This window comes from Malaya genurostris, chromosome 1, assembly GCF_030247185.1.
Source record: "Malaya genurostris strain Urasoe2022 chromosome 1, Malgen_1.1, whole genome shotgun sequence".
In the NCBI taxonomy this organism is placed as follows: Eukaryota; Metazoa; Arthropoda; class Insecta; order Diptera; family Culicidae; genus Malaya; species Malaya genurostris.
Window position 1 is genome coordinate 15,070,008 of NC_080570.1, and position 14,798 is coordinate 15,084,805.

The 14,798-nt window shown below is 43.0% G+C and overlaps 1 protein-coding gene across 5 annotated transcripts in view; it reads right to left on the bottom strand.

Annotated features, from left to right (window-relative positions):
• The window catches only part of LOC131433108 (hemicentin-1), a 406,910-nt gene that overhangs the window by 113,410 nt on the left and 278,702 nt on the right, over positions 1 to 14,798 (bottom strand). For all 5 annotated transcript variants that reach the window (XM_058599958.1, XM_058599949.1, XM_058599927.1 and 2 more), the window contains 3 exons: positions 3,243 to 3,455; positions 2,982 to 3,151; positions 2,748 to 2,883 (listed from right to left, as the gene is read on the bottom strand). In XM_058599958.1, the coding sequence (XP_058455941.1) occupies positions 2,748 to 2,883; positions 2,982 to 3,151; positions 3,243 to 3,455 (519 nt within the window). The remainder of the gene's footprint in view (positions 1 to 2,747; positions 2,884 to 2,981; positions 3,152 to 3,242; positions 3,456 to 14,798) is intronic.

A 14,798-nucleotide genomic window follows, 5' to 3' on the forward strand; every position in this document is an offset into this window, starting at 1 on the left:
ACATTAAAATTCTGTATGCGGCTATTTTCATAGCCGTTAGGACCGCTCATAAGTTAAAAAGCTACAAATGAAATCACGTAAAAAGAAACCGTCCTAACAAAATTTGGATCAGTTTGGATTCTATCGCCACTGCGAGCAGATGTATTGTGTGTCGTTTGCAAAGCTAGCTTCGCTTCCGACAAGAGCGATTACGTCACAGTTGCCAGTCGTTTGCATTGGTGAAAAAACAACGAAAAGAGGACAACGGTGGAGAACATCACACAAAATCAGCCCTTCTAATGGCTCAAAAAGTTTTCTAAACAACTATTATGATTTCTTGCTTGCAAATCGAAGGCAAAGTTTGCACCGTCACTAACACATTCAATTGCGACTCACATCTTTATACACTAAGGTCTTTTTTTATGCGGTCTTTTTAATGTTTTTTTTATGCGACTTTTTTATGCGAATTTTCCGAGTTATGCGGTTTTTTTATGCGAAGTTTCAGAGTTATGCGGTTTTTTTATGCGAATTTTCAGAGTTATTCGGTTTCCCTTCTACGGTTTTTTTTATGCGAAGTGTAAGAGTTATGCGGTTTTTTTTATCTTAAGTATGGATGTCGTTTGGAAATATGCCGTGCGAAACAGAGTTGCCACGTATACGGATCAATCTGTATTTTTGTCGTGAATACTCTAGTATTCAAAGTGATATCTAACACATTCAATTACGACAGTAACGCTCGCCCCGGGCGCAACGTTTTTAGGGGGGCGGCAAACCAATCCTTGGAACCATTTTTTTTGCTCGCCCAAATCATTTTTCCGGAGATGGAGTTCAGCCTTGTTGTTTTTTTTTGCTCACTAAGTCAACGATGGGGACGGAAAATCTCGTTTTGCCCCGGGCGCCAAATTTCCTCGATACGCCACTGGCGGCATCCATCGGAATTCGAATTCAACTCATCACTCTCCAACACGAACGCCTTCATAAATGGTTCTTTTCAGAGCCACCATTATTTTATTATAAAGAACTTTGCTGGTTATTTCATAATATTTGTGTTTCAGAATGTTTGATGTAACTAAACTGTACTTTAGTTTAGGTGCATCGTTTCAAATTCTAGTAGTGAAAAAGAGGTCATACAATCGATCAACTAATTGCTATTCGGAAGTGTTAAGGAACATGTCAGTTGTTTTCGTGTACACGACATCCACTTAAGAAGTGTATCGAAAAGTTGTTAGCAACATTGATTATTGAATAAAAAAGTGAAAAAAACATATTTTGAGATCAGTTTTCGATATATTGTAGAAAAAATACATTTTTATGCATTTCACTGATTACATTGAAGAAAATTCTAGTTTCTGTGAAACGCTCGCACTTTGGACTTGACATTCTTCATTAAATTTTGCACAGTTACTTTTGTGACTTTCCTGGTTGCAGCTGTCCAGTTTTTTTTGAGCTCCTGCATGTTTTGGGACACCTTCCTTCCGAAAGTGCCGCTTGACAATTGCCCAATACTTTTCAATTGGCCGAAGATCCGGGCAGTTCGGTGGGTTGATGTCTTTTTCCACGAATTGTACATTATTTTTTGACAACCACTGTAGAACGGAGTTGGCGTAGTGGGCTGAAGCCAAATCCGGCCAGAAGAGAGGAGGAGTCTTATGCTTTCTGTACAGTGGCAGCATTCTCTTCTTCAAACATTTTTCCTCGTACACCCTTCGTGAAGAAAATCTACGACCGCAAACCACAGGTACAAATTGCTTGCCAGACCAACACCTTCTGCCCAAACTTTTCCATCGCCACCGTGGTGTCAGCGTAGTCCAGGTCCTGGTACACCGATTTCGTATAATATTGCGGTCCGGACAGCGCTCGAGAGTCTTCCTTGGCGTAGGTTTCGTCGTCGATCAGGATGCATTCGTCTTTATTCTGTAGAATCCGGTTATACAGTTTTCGCGCTCTTGTTTTGGACTGAACTTGCTGTACCAGGGACTTTTTCGGCACCTTCTGTTTCTTGTAACGTTTTCAGGGAGTTCCGAGCTTTGATCCGTTGAATCATCCCGATGCTGGTGTTGAACTGCTTGGCCAAATCCCGCGACGACGCCGATGGGTTTTTCCTGATGTACTCAACCACTTTTAAGTCCCGGCCGGGATGGCTGGGACCCGTTTTCCTACCGGATCGGGGCAAATCCTTCATGGAAAGGGTCTTACCGAACTTCTAGATAATATGTTCGACACTGGTGTGGTGCACTTTCACCCGTTTTGCAATTTCGTTGTACGTGACACCACTTTCTGAGCACCAAGTGTGCAGAATTTTTTTTCGCGTTTCCGTTAAGCCATTTCAGAGTAATAACTGTTTGAATGTTGCTAACTACTTATCGATACACTTCTTATGTCTCTGACATCACCCACCCGCCTTTTTTAATTTGTTATGTTGAGATAAACATTAGCGATAGTTGTATTTTTAGGCCAAAAAATGTATCTGTTGGATATTTGTAATCTGTTGATACAAAAGACGAGAAGGTTTTATGCCTGTTGGAGAAAGAGGTTTCAAGAATCTCAGCGCCAGCGGGCTTTTCCCGGCTCCAAACAAATAAACAAACAAATTTGAATCTAAGTGGATGAGAATCGGTGGTCCAGTTATTTCTGAGTAAATCGAGTGCACATTTTTGTTACACACATATACTGAGTTGAATAGTATATGACCCTCGGTCCTCCGGATCTCGGTTCAAAAGTCGGTTTCGTTCGTTTTCCTGAAAGCAAATACAACAGCTCCCACTTACATGCAACGCTGATCGTCCTCTTGTCCTCGATGGCACCACCGGAGAACCACGGATTGGAGGCCCGGCAAGCCAACTCGCCACCATCGTTTTCGGCCGTCACGCGCAGCGTCAATATGCTGGAGGTAAGATTGGCATCCTGTGCGCGTGTGTGTAAAAAGAAGAAAGAAAAAAGAAAGTTTTGATTTTGCTCTTCAAAAAAAAACTCAAATCGCCACAACAAAACCCGAAACTTACATTGCCATCGCTGTGTACGGTGATGTCGGCACTCCGCAACGGTTCTCCATCCAGGAGCCACACAATTTTGGCAGCCGGGAAAGAACCCCAGCTCTCGCACCGGATTGGTATCGGGCGACCCGCGGTGAGTAGTTCGTTGGGGGTAACAATTTTCACCCGAAGTGGTTTTACTGAAACGAAAACAACAGCAAAAAAATTTTAAAAAAATCCCGCAGCAAATAACAACGGTCCGAAATTCTGGTAAAACAGTCAGTCCCTTACAGTGTACTTGAATGGCAACCTCCTTCGAAACCGCCGGTACCAGTTTGGAGCCGGCGGCCTTGCAAACGAACTTGGCCCCGTACAGTTCCCGGGATACGGTTCCCAGGAAGAGCTGGTTCACCATGGCAGAGGCACCATCGACGGCGGACGGATGGCTGGTACCTGATATCTCGACACCATCGTGCCACCACGAAACCCGGGGCGGTGGTCGACCTGTGAGAGAGAGAGAGAGAGAGAGAAAAAAAAAGAAACACACACAGAATCCGTCAGAGCAAACGAAAGCAATTTGAATAAATGATTAATTTGAATTTTCTGTTCCCGCATGTTCCATCGTTCCGAAAGAGACGGGAAGGTGCGAGGGGGTTGTAACTCCTTCGTACACAGGCAACATATCGCTTAACCAAATTCTGTGGAATGGAATTTAATTTCGCTCATATATCATTCATGAACCGCTGGCTCGGTGCAGAGTCCAGGGACGCAGATGGGACCAAGTCTTTCTCGTTCGTCAATTTTCGCCCCGTCTTCCAGAAGAAAACAACCAAAATTGGACCTTTAGAATGACAGAAAGAAAAAAAACATCTTTCCCCCGTGGCGAAAAATCTCTCTCATTGATAGAGAGAAAGAAAAAACACAGTAAGAGCTTTTTTCAGCCATGAATATAAAGTGATTTCTTCACCTTTTGCTTTTGTGACGAAGAAATGATGGAGGTTCCCCCCATTATCTGTATAAGCCCGTGTCGCATTCATGCTCACATTCAATCAACACGCCCCATTCCCCTCTAGCCAGTGGCAGCAGCCACACAGACACAGACGCAGGTAGACGCCAGTCAGTAATCAGTGACATTATTTCCCAGATGCCACCGAATCGGATCCTGATGCTGCTGCTGCTGCTGCGGCCAAGATCTGTTGGACTTTCCAACAGAAGTGAAGTTCGTTCGCCCTACGCCTCATCCCCCTCAACTTAGAAGGACTTACACACGCACACACAAACACACACATACATCCTCCATAAATAATAAGCCCTATTCGGTGAAGAGTGGATAACACAGCAAGTCCTCTCGGTTCCCGTTCTGTGTTGTCGTTTATGGAGAATTCCAGGCAGCAGCAGCAGCAGCAGCCGAAGCAGCACATCCGGACATCATCATCGTAGTTTGGTTTATGGCAGGATGAACATGATGATGAGATACGTTTCTCCCTGCCGGTGACCCCGTTTCCCTTCCCCCGGCCGTTTGTTATTTAATACTAACAAACCGATCGCAATTTTCGGGCGGACCACCAGCAGCAGCTGAAAGTGGACTGCAGCCCCTTCGGGATTTCATATGTTGAAATTAGCCCACCGAACCGAACTGAATCAGTTGGTAAATCAAAGTAAATGCCCGCTTCAAAGTGACTTCTCGGTTCAGCCTTGTGCAGCAGTGCCAGAGTTCCGCTAGGGGTTAAATGATGACTTTATTAGTTTGTGGAAAGTTCTGTTGACACGATTCTTTATATTTGGTGAAATGATAGGGGGAATACAACGCCCCTATTTCTTCGATGGCCACCAATGTTGTCGTGTCTTACGTTTTGTATGTTGTTTCTCTTGTCTTTTTTTCTATTTAAGTGTATTGTTTATTGCAATATGTATTCAATTTAAACTGTTAAGAGTTAAGTTACAAGTGATGACTTTTCAGCCCTATTATATACATACTTTGGTAATTAACACATGGGCTGAAAATTCCCGGGCCCAGCAAAGAGGTTCGAAATTAACTGTATTCATCAACGTAATCTCCCTCAAGAGCAACGCAATCATTCCAGCGCCGCTCTAATATTTCAATACTACTTTTTGAAGAACGATTTATCTTATGCCCTAAAATAGGTCAGTTTCAGCGATAACCTCATCATTCGTGCAAAATTTCTTACCGGCGAGCATTTTTTCAGGCTTGCGAACAGCCAGTAGTCGCTGGGAGCCAAATCTGGCGGATACACTGGATGTGGGAGCAATTCGAAGCTAAATTCATTTAGTTTTCCCATTGTTTTAATTGACTTGTGACACGGTGCATTGTTTTGATGAAACAATTTTTCGTTTCTTTGTCATATGCGGTCATTTCTTTGCAATTTCAGCCTTCAAAAGCTATGTAATATTCACTGTCAATGCTATTTCCTTTCTCGAGATAGTCGATAAATATTACACCCCGCAAATCCCAAAATACCGAGGCCATAACCTTTCCAGTCGATTGTTGTACTTTCGGGCGCTTTAGACTAGGTTCACCAGTTGCCGCTGTCCACTCAGATGACGATCTTTTTGATTCCGGAGTGAATCCATGTTTCATCCATTGTCACATATCGACGCAAAAATTCCGATTTGTTAGGTTTAAACAAGGCTAAAAACTGCTCAGAATCATTCTTTTTAAGCGTTTTCTTCCGGGTGGAACAATAACTAGGCCTAATTGGTATAGTATAAAGTATGGCTGGTCTGAAATGTTGGTTTATACATTTCATTTTTTCCGGAGAAGCCTCAACCGATTATGACAAACTTAGGCTCGTTTGAAAGCTACTGTTGGGTTGTGAATCAAGTTCGAACACCAACTGACTGTCACTTTCGGTTCCCGAGATACAAAGGTATAAGTGATGTAACAAGCTATTCTCAATTTCATATTTTTGATTTACTTACTGTTGATTTTATTTAACCAATTTCCTGTTTATTCATAACTTGACTATTTTCAAGTTTCCTATTCCCATGTTCACATTTTTTTCCTTTTTCCAATCTCTTATTCGCTGTTTCCTAATTCTCATTTTTTGCTTTTTATTTGCTTTTTCTTATTTTATGTTTGCTTATGAATTTTTCTTAATTTTATGTACCACTGTACAACATCTATTTTTCAAATGATCAGAAGATCATAAATTAGTGTGTTGGTGATTATTCTCTATTTTCTAAATATCTGCTCACTATTCCCTATTTCCAAATTACTATTATCTATGCAAAATTATGAATCGACCGTACAGATATTTTGCAATTATGGTTTCGGCTTTAGCGATCGGGTAAGTATCAGGTGTATAACTTTGCTTCCGCCGTTTTCCGATAGGTGGCTGTACCGGCTGATGCTGATCAAAATGCATAGATGATAATGCCTTTAAAGTGAGTGTGTACAGTGCCTAACGAATTGTCATCGCCGTTTCAGTGACAGTTGTTCTTGTTTTCGTATTATTCACGCTCGAAAATGTCTGTTTATGTGCCCAATTCTCGCCATTTGCGTGAAGTTTTACTTTTCTGTTACAATTCGAAAAAAAATGCAGCTGAAGCGCATCGAATGCTCTCAGAAACTTACAGTGATGCTGCTCTGAGTAAAAGATCGTGTCGGAAGTGGTTTCAACGATTTAAAAATTGTGATTTCGAATTGTTTGTCGAAGACAAACATGATGGTGAAAGAGAAAAAACCTTCAGATGAACAACTAGAAGCATTGCTTGATGAAGATTCGTGCCAAAGCCAAGAAGTGCTTGCCGAATCGTTGAGAGTGAGTCAGCAAGCCATTTCAAAACGTCTCAAGGCCCTGGGCATGATTCAGAAAAAAAAAAGGAAACAGGGTGCCGTACGAGTTGAATCCGAGGGACATCGAGCGCCGTCTATTTGTATGTGAGCAACTGCTTCAAAGACAAAATCGTAAGGGGTTTTTACATCGAATCGTAACCGGTGATGAAAAGTGGGTTCGATACGATAATCCTAAACGCAGAAAATCATGGGGAAAGCCCGGGCATGCTACTTCTTCGAAGGCAAAACCGAATATTCACGGCGCCAAGGCTATGATTTGTATTTGGTGGGATCAGCTCGGTGTGATGTACTACGAGCTCTTAAAACCGGGTTAAACCATCACAGGAGATTGCTACCGAACGCAACTGATGCGCCTTAGTCGCGCGCTAAAAGAAAAGCGGCCACAGTATCAAGAGCGACATGACAAAGTCATCCTCCAACACGACAATGCTCGGGCACACGTCGCAAAAGTGGTCAAAAAGTACCTGAAAACGCTGAAATAGGAAGTCTTGCACCACCCGCCTTATTCCCCAGATGTCGCCCCTTCTGGCTTCCACCTATTCCGTTCGATGGCACACGGCCTGGCAGATCAACATTTTCAATCCTTCGAAGAGTTGGAATAATGGATTGCTTCATGGATAGCGTAAAAAGAGGACTTCTTTTCCGAGCCGGGATCCGAAAATGGCCGGAGAGATGGGAGAAGTTTGTCGCTAGCGACTGACAATACTTTGAATAATACATCTCTAAGCGGCAAGCAAAGTTGTACACCTGATAAGACCGGCTGTTATATACTGTCCGACGTTTCGACCACTGGGTTTGGTCTTTTTCAAGGGAGCGATAAGATATTTCCCTTAAAAAAGACCATAACCAGTGGTCGAAACGTGTATAACAGCCGGTCTTATTTAACAGTCCGCTTAAGCCGAAACCATAATGATTGCAAACTATTATCTATTTACTTCTTTACATTTCCTGTTCCTTTTCTTCTATTTTCATACTTCGATATCCTATTTCAGAGCTCAATTTTTTTTATTTCGATTTTTTTTACCTGAACCTCAATTCTGCATTATGATTATCTCAGAATTCAATGAAACTCTGTTTGTGAGAAGACATTGTCTAATTTAGCAACTAAGTATACTTTTATTAATTAGGAATTTCATTGAAATGAGTTTCAGTCATTCAACGACTATTGCATTAGTACTTCTTTATTTTCTCTTTGAGTTCTGAGGATAGACCGGGGAAAGAATTAACCACCACAACATTATGTATTATATTTTACACAATTTTTTTATGTATAACATTTGTCTAAAACTATTTATGCATGTCATTTTTTATTGTTTCTATACAAGCGAAATATTTTTGGTTCATCTTCTAAATTAGAATATTTTTTCACATCTACTTTGCCACCAGGAATAGGCAGTTATATAACTCCCTGGGGGGGTTTGTTATGGAATTTCCATAGTCGCGAGCAAGACTGAATCTATGTTTGCCACTCGTTTGAGAGTACCTCCAATAGCATCATCGCTGGGACTTTTTCCATGGAATGTTGCAAAAAAATGACATTCTGCGCATAGCTCATACTTTGACTGGAATCGACACAGGCTTGCAAATATTATTTTTATATTGTGAGAACCGTCTTCACAATATAAAAATAAATTTTGCAAGCCTGTGTAGATTTCAGTCAAAGTATGAATAATAAACAGAATGGCATTTTTTGCGATATTCCATGGAAAAAGCACCAGTGAGACCACTTCGTTGTAATTTATTGTAAGATGGCATTTTGGTCAAGTGTTGCTTTGCAAAACATATATTTTGCGTTAAAAGCCGACGTTTCGAAGGAATAGCCCTTCTTCATCAGGGCAAAAACGACAACAAATATTTTTCGTATCGTGTGCGGGGGAAGTTGTACTGTTGTAGAGTAGCTATTCCCGTTTTCGATCTTTTTCAATGTTTCAATCCACTTGACGAAAAATAATTGTTGTCGTGTTTGCCCTGAAGATGAAGGGATATGCCTTCGAAACGTCGGCTTTTAACGCAAAATAAATATTCTGTACAGCAACACTTGACCAAAAACCAATCTTTCAATAAGCTTATTTTTATTTTTGTATTGTGCCGCTGCTATCAGACATAAAATAAATTCTAGAAAAGTTTGGCAATTGTTTTCAATTGTGGAAAAGTTTGTCAATAATTTTCAGAAAAATCACAAATCGCAAGAATTTCGTCTTCTTTTCAAGATTCTTTTTCATTATCTTTTTCTATATTCAATTTTATTCTTATATAGTTTTGTCTTAGAAATGCCTGAAACATCGAGATCTGATGTTACCCTGAAAAATTTTTTAATCTTTAATTTAATTTCTGACACATCGATTTTTTCAAAAAAAAGAATTTTTTTTTGAGATTACACCAGATTTGGACGATTCTTGCACTTCTAAGAAGTTTGACATAAAAAAATTTCTTCAAATTTTTTTACGCGGTTTTTTTACGCGAATTTCCGTTTTTTACGCGGTAAGTATCTCCCGCGTAAAGAGACCTCAGTGTATTGGTTTCATGTTTCCTAATTCTTGTGTCTTGTCTCCTATTTGAAAATTCCTGTTTGTTTATAATTCTGCTTCCAATATTTTCCTCTTCTTTTTTTCTATTTTGAAATTTTATACATTTCTTTCTAATTTTCTTATTTCTGATTTTTTATTTCCTATTTCCAATGTCTTGTATTCGAGTTCCTATTTTAGATTTCCAATATGTTATATCCGAATTCTCTACTATTTCTACTCACTCATTTACAATATCCTCTTTTCTATAACCTATTTTCTTTCTCATATTACCTATTTCTTTAAATTTTCAGTTCTCGTTTCCATTTTTTAACCTATTTTCTAATTTCAATTCAGAATTATATATTTCTTTTTTGAAAATTCTCTTTTTTTTATTTCCCGTTTGCTTTTTCTCATCCCCAATTTCTTTTCAACTGGATGTAAGTTTGTATGTGTGTAATTCCGGAACTACTGAACGAATTGTCACAAAACTTGCCACAGGTACTTCTTGCGTTTCAGAGATGGTCATAGGGGTATTTTTATAGGGGAGGGAGCGGGAGCGTAGAAAGTGTCATTAACAGGAGGGGGTGGTCATGGAAAAATTCATATAACTTGACTAGAATCATTCATATAACTTGCAATTTTGCATACCTTAGATATGACTATATGGGGGATGGATGTAGCAAGTGCCTTTAAAAAGAGGGGTGTAAAGTTTCTAACGGCATAACTCCGAAACTCCTGAACGGATTGCCATCAAATTTGGTACAGATACTTATTGCTTTTCGGAGATGATCATAAGTGTATTTTGAAGCGGAAGGGAGCGCAGCAAGTGTTTTTAAAAGGGGGGGGGGGGGTTTGGTCATGGAAAAATTAATCTCATTTGACCTGAATCGATACTTTTTGAAAACCATAGATACATTTTGCATACTTTAGAAATGATAATAAGGGGGTGGATGTAGTATGGGCCTCTAGAAAGGGGGGTATGTATTTATGTATAATAACTCTATTTTCGGAGTTTTCGGAGAACGAATTGTCACCAAACTTGACACAAAAAGTTCTTACTCTTCAAAGGGTCATTTTTATAGGGGAAAGAGCGTAGTGTCATGACAAAATTTATTTAATTTGTCAAGAACCGACACTTTGTGAAAAACATAGAAACATTTTGCATATCTTAGATATGATTAAATGGGGGGTAGATGTAGCAATTGCCTTTAAAAAGAGCAGTGTAAAGTTTGTAACGGCATAACTCCGAAACTACTGAACGGATTGCTATCAAACTTGGCACAGATACTTCTTGCTTTTCAAAAATAGTCATAAAGGTATTTTTATAGGGGAGGAAGCGTAGCAAGTATATATCCAGGGGTTAAAGTTAATATGGGCAAAATAGTGTGTATTTTTTGAAAAACTGAAATACGGCCTTGAAGGTATTTGTGGATGTAATTAGTGCCTCTAAAAACGGAAGTTTACTGTGAAGTAGATAGATTTTTCCAAAATACGATACTTATTGCTAGGTACGGATATTATTTGCACTTCAGATGATCCTAAGAGCATTTTTAAGGGAGCAGAAGGGACCAAGTAAGGGTCTTATTTAAGAGGGTGCAAAGCTCAAATTGTTCAAATGATCGAACATAACTCCGAAACAAGACCTAACTTGGCACAAGTTATTATTAATGTTCATTGGTCGCTATAAGAATATTAAAAGGGGGGTATTTAGTAAGTGGGGGGAATTTGCAGCAAAATGTTTCGAATTTTGCGAAAATCGAATTCAGAGGTTCAAGTTTTTCTCGGTGAGCTTAGATGATCATTACAGAGTGGGTTTGGGAAACTATTGGTTAATTATTCGCCCCATCGTCCATTGATTTGGGGTCGACTAGCCATCAAGACAAAGCGAGGTCAACAGCACAACCATAACCGTTAAATTTGTTAACAAATGAATCGTTTTTCATCTTAAAATGTACATTCGTTCGGAGTGGTTCAACACGCGAGAGTGTACGTCAGAATTTTGTTACAATTCAAGCCGTTACTCGGAGCGTAATAATAATTAATCGAGTCTAAAAAAAACGAAACTGGCCGTTCACTTAACTGTTGTCCATGTGGCACAGCCAGACCGAAATTTTGACCGAGTCAATTTCAGTAACGAATTGCATACTTTACACCAAAAGTTATTATCCTGCCGGGCTAAACAAGAAAACTACTTTCGCACATCATCCATCCGGAGAGGCCGGACCAGCGTAGCGCCAGTGACAGACCAGTGAAGACCATTGCCGCCGAAAAACAGGCGGATTCATTAGCTCTACGGCACCATCGCTCTACTAGAACACGCTCACCGACCGACCGACCAACCAACCGAGACACGGACATGTGATGAATATTCATCCGTACCCGCATTGACGACAGTAAGCCATTCCGAATCCGTGCGTTTCGTGTTCTCTTTTGGCAGCAACCGAAACAGGGTATGCAAAATGTAAATATGCTTCTGATGAAAATATGACGACCGCATTTGTATTTCAAAGGCTATACAACATAGCCCCGGAGTCGAATCTGTCACTACTAGAGAGTTGATTCTTGTTGTTCTGGTTCCACTCCCGCCTTTGCGCCTCAAAAAACAAATTTGGCTCTGAGTTGTTCCGGTCAGTGTCAGCCAGTGCTCGCCGTCATGCGGGCAGCAGCAGACGGTTGACATGTGATGGGAGATTTTTGCGGACTTTCATATGATTGGAAAGTACCGCATACCGCATACCGGGGACTACCCTGCCTGGTCCGTCGTCCTTGAAAGACAGAACTTGGCAGAACCAATGTTATCTACGGAAAGGTCACGTGTACAGACACAGATGGACAGATTCGAGCGGACACACTTCCGAAAGGCACACGCGGACACACTTTTGGGGCAGCAGGGACTATGTCTAAGGGCTTGACGACCCCTCCCCCGGCAACTGCGAGTTGTAGGGCTTGCCTAGGATGCGGTGGGGTTTGGCAGTGGGCTCTGCTAATCCCCTACAAAAAGCTGCATGTATCCGCAAGCAAGTCCTACCAAAGCGATCGTGTGCCGCTCAAAGTGCACAAGCCCAACGGGAGTGCCTTCTCGGCACGTTAGGACTAACGCCAGTGAGGTCCTAACTATGGCATACTGGCTACCATACCATCCATGGATACGATACGGTAGATAGGAATATATAGAGAAACTAGGGCTGACAGCTGCGGTATTCTACTCCTTCAGTAAAGCAGGGTAGAACCGGCTTGAAATGGCGAGTAGGTTAATGCCGCAGCTGCCTTCCGTCCCATAAAACCGTGGCAGGCCTTATGGCACGCCGTCTCACTTTCAGCCACCCGGTTGGGATGACTGGGTGGAAGTAGGTTCAGATGCCCTTTTCCTGATTTGCGCTGATCCGGCTCTGAGCGTAAAGCCAACCCTCGCATGGCCTCACTGCACCGCATAGGTAACCATGGGATCATGATAGCGACTACTTTCGGCTGGGTTTGACGGTAGCCATAAGGGGGACCCATATAAAATGAGCTTTACATCAACAACATCGACGTCGAGTAAGGAGGTAAACCCTTTCGCAAGAGGGGGTTTGAGGAGATCTCCATCCAGAACGGGTGCGAGAGAGGAGAGCGAGGCAGTAGCTGAGGAGACGAGTGACAGCAATGTCCATGTCAAACCAGCGAACCAGCCTGAGTCCCAGGAGCAAGGGAAGGAAATAATCAAGCCGAGTATGACAGCGGTCATAGATCAACTCGACGCGATTATTGAATTCGCGCAGGAGAAATCCAACATCAGCAAGGAGCTGAAGGCGAACCTTCTGAAGCTACGTAAGGCCGTGAACGTAGCTAAAAGGGACCAAGAGGCGTTGATAGTGCGGCTAGAGGGTGGCGGAAAGTCGGAGAAGTGTTCTCAAACAGAGCCCTTCACCTTCGATACCGACAAAAAACAGGAGGCGGTCGACTATGCGCTCCGGCTCACGATTGAGCGGAATAAACAGCGCCGGAAACGCGCCAGGGATTCTCCAGGCAGTAAACGCCTGACTCCCAAGGCCAAAAGGAGCAAAGACCATGGCGGAAATGATGGGGCAAAGGAACGTGGCGAGGGGCTCAACCCAAACCTCGGCACTCGAACCCCGGATCCGAGCCATGTAAGCGAACCCGGCGAGAATCCATGGGTGAAGGTCGCGAAGAAGAAAAAGGTCCCAAAAGAGGCCGGGCGCATTCCCGCGAGGAAGGCTAGGGACAAAGGAGAGGCTTTGTTGATTAAGGCCGACAAAGAAAAGTACGCCGATGTGCTCAAGGCCATGCGGAGCGAGGCAAAGCTAGCCGAGCTTGGCAAAGAGGTTCGCAGCATCCGTCGTACGAAGACGGGAGAGATGCTGCTCGAGCTTAAAAAGGGAGCTCAGGGCGGAACGGAGCTTGTTGTGCTTGCCCAACAAGTCCTGGGCGATACGGCCGAAGTTAGAGCCCTGCGTAACGAGGTTGCACTCCAGTGCAAACGGTTGGACGAAATCGCCACCGCAGAAGAACTTGCCATGGCCATCAAGGAGCAAGGAGGTGTGGATGTCTCACGGGAATCCATCCGCATGAGGAAAGGACCACAGGGCACCCAGATAGCTACATTTAAGCTATCGGCCACGGATGCCAATAAGGTCCTCAAAGTGGGCAGGCTAAAGGTCGGATGGTCGGTATGCCCAGTGACCGCTTACCAACCGCCGGTGGTCGACATGTGCTTCAGGTGTTTCGAACCTGGCCACAAGTCGTGGAATTGCAAAGGCCCAGACCGAAGCAACCTCTGCAAGCGTTGCGGCGGCGAGGGGCACAAGGCGTATGCATGCGAAAGAACGCCACGTTGCATGCTATGCGCGAGCAAGAAGAAGGCCACAAACCACGTCATGGGCGGACCTACTTGCTCAACAAGTGGAGGGAGTAAAACAGCATGCAAGTAGTACAGCTGAACCTAAATCACTGTGCAGCTGGCCAGCAATTGCTGCGACAGTCAGTGACGGAATGGGGCATTGATGTCGCGATTCTTTCGGATCCCTATCACACACCGGTAGATAACGGGAACTGGGTGTCTGACGAAGCCAAGACGGTGGCGATCTTGACGACTGGTCGATACCCAGTGCAAGAGGTGGTGAAAACACAAGCGGAGGGGGTAGCCATAGCTAAGGTAAACGGAGTTTACTATTGTAGCTGCTACGCTCCACCGAGATGGTCAATAGACCAGTTCACTCGGATGGTCGACATGTTGACCGCAGACCTGGTGAGTCGGAAGCCGGTGGTGATAGCCGGAGACTTCAATGCCTGGGCAACGGCTTGGGGCAGCCGCTTCACCAATAGGAGAGGACAGACGCTACTGGAGGCCCTCGCCAAGTTGGACGTCATGTTAGCGAATGATGGACTGAAAAGTACCTTCCAGCGGAACGGAGTCGAGTCGTTTATCGACCTGACTTTCTGTAGTCCCGGCCTAGCTGGAGATCTTAATTGGAGAGTTGATGATGGCTACACCCATAGCGACCATCTAGCCATTCGCTACACGAT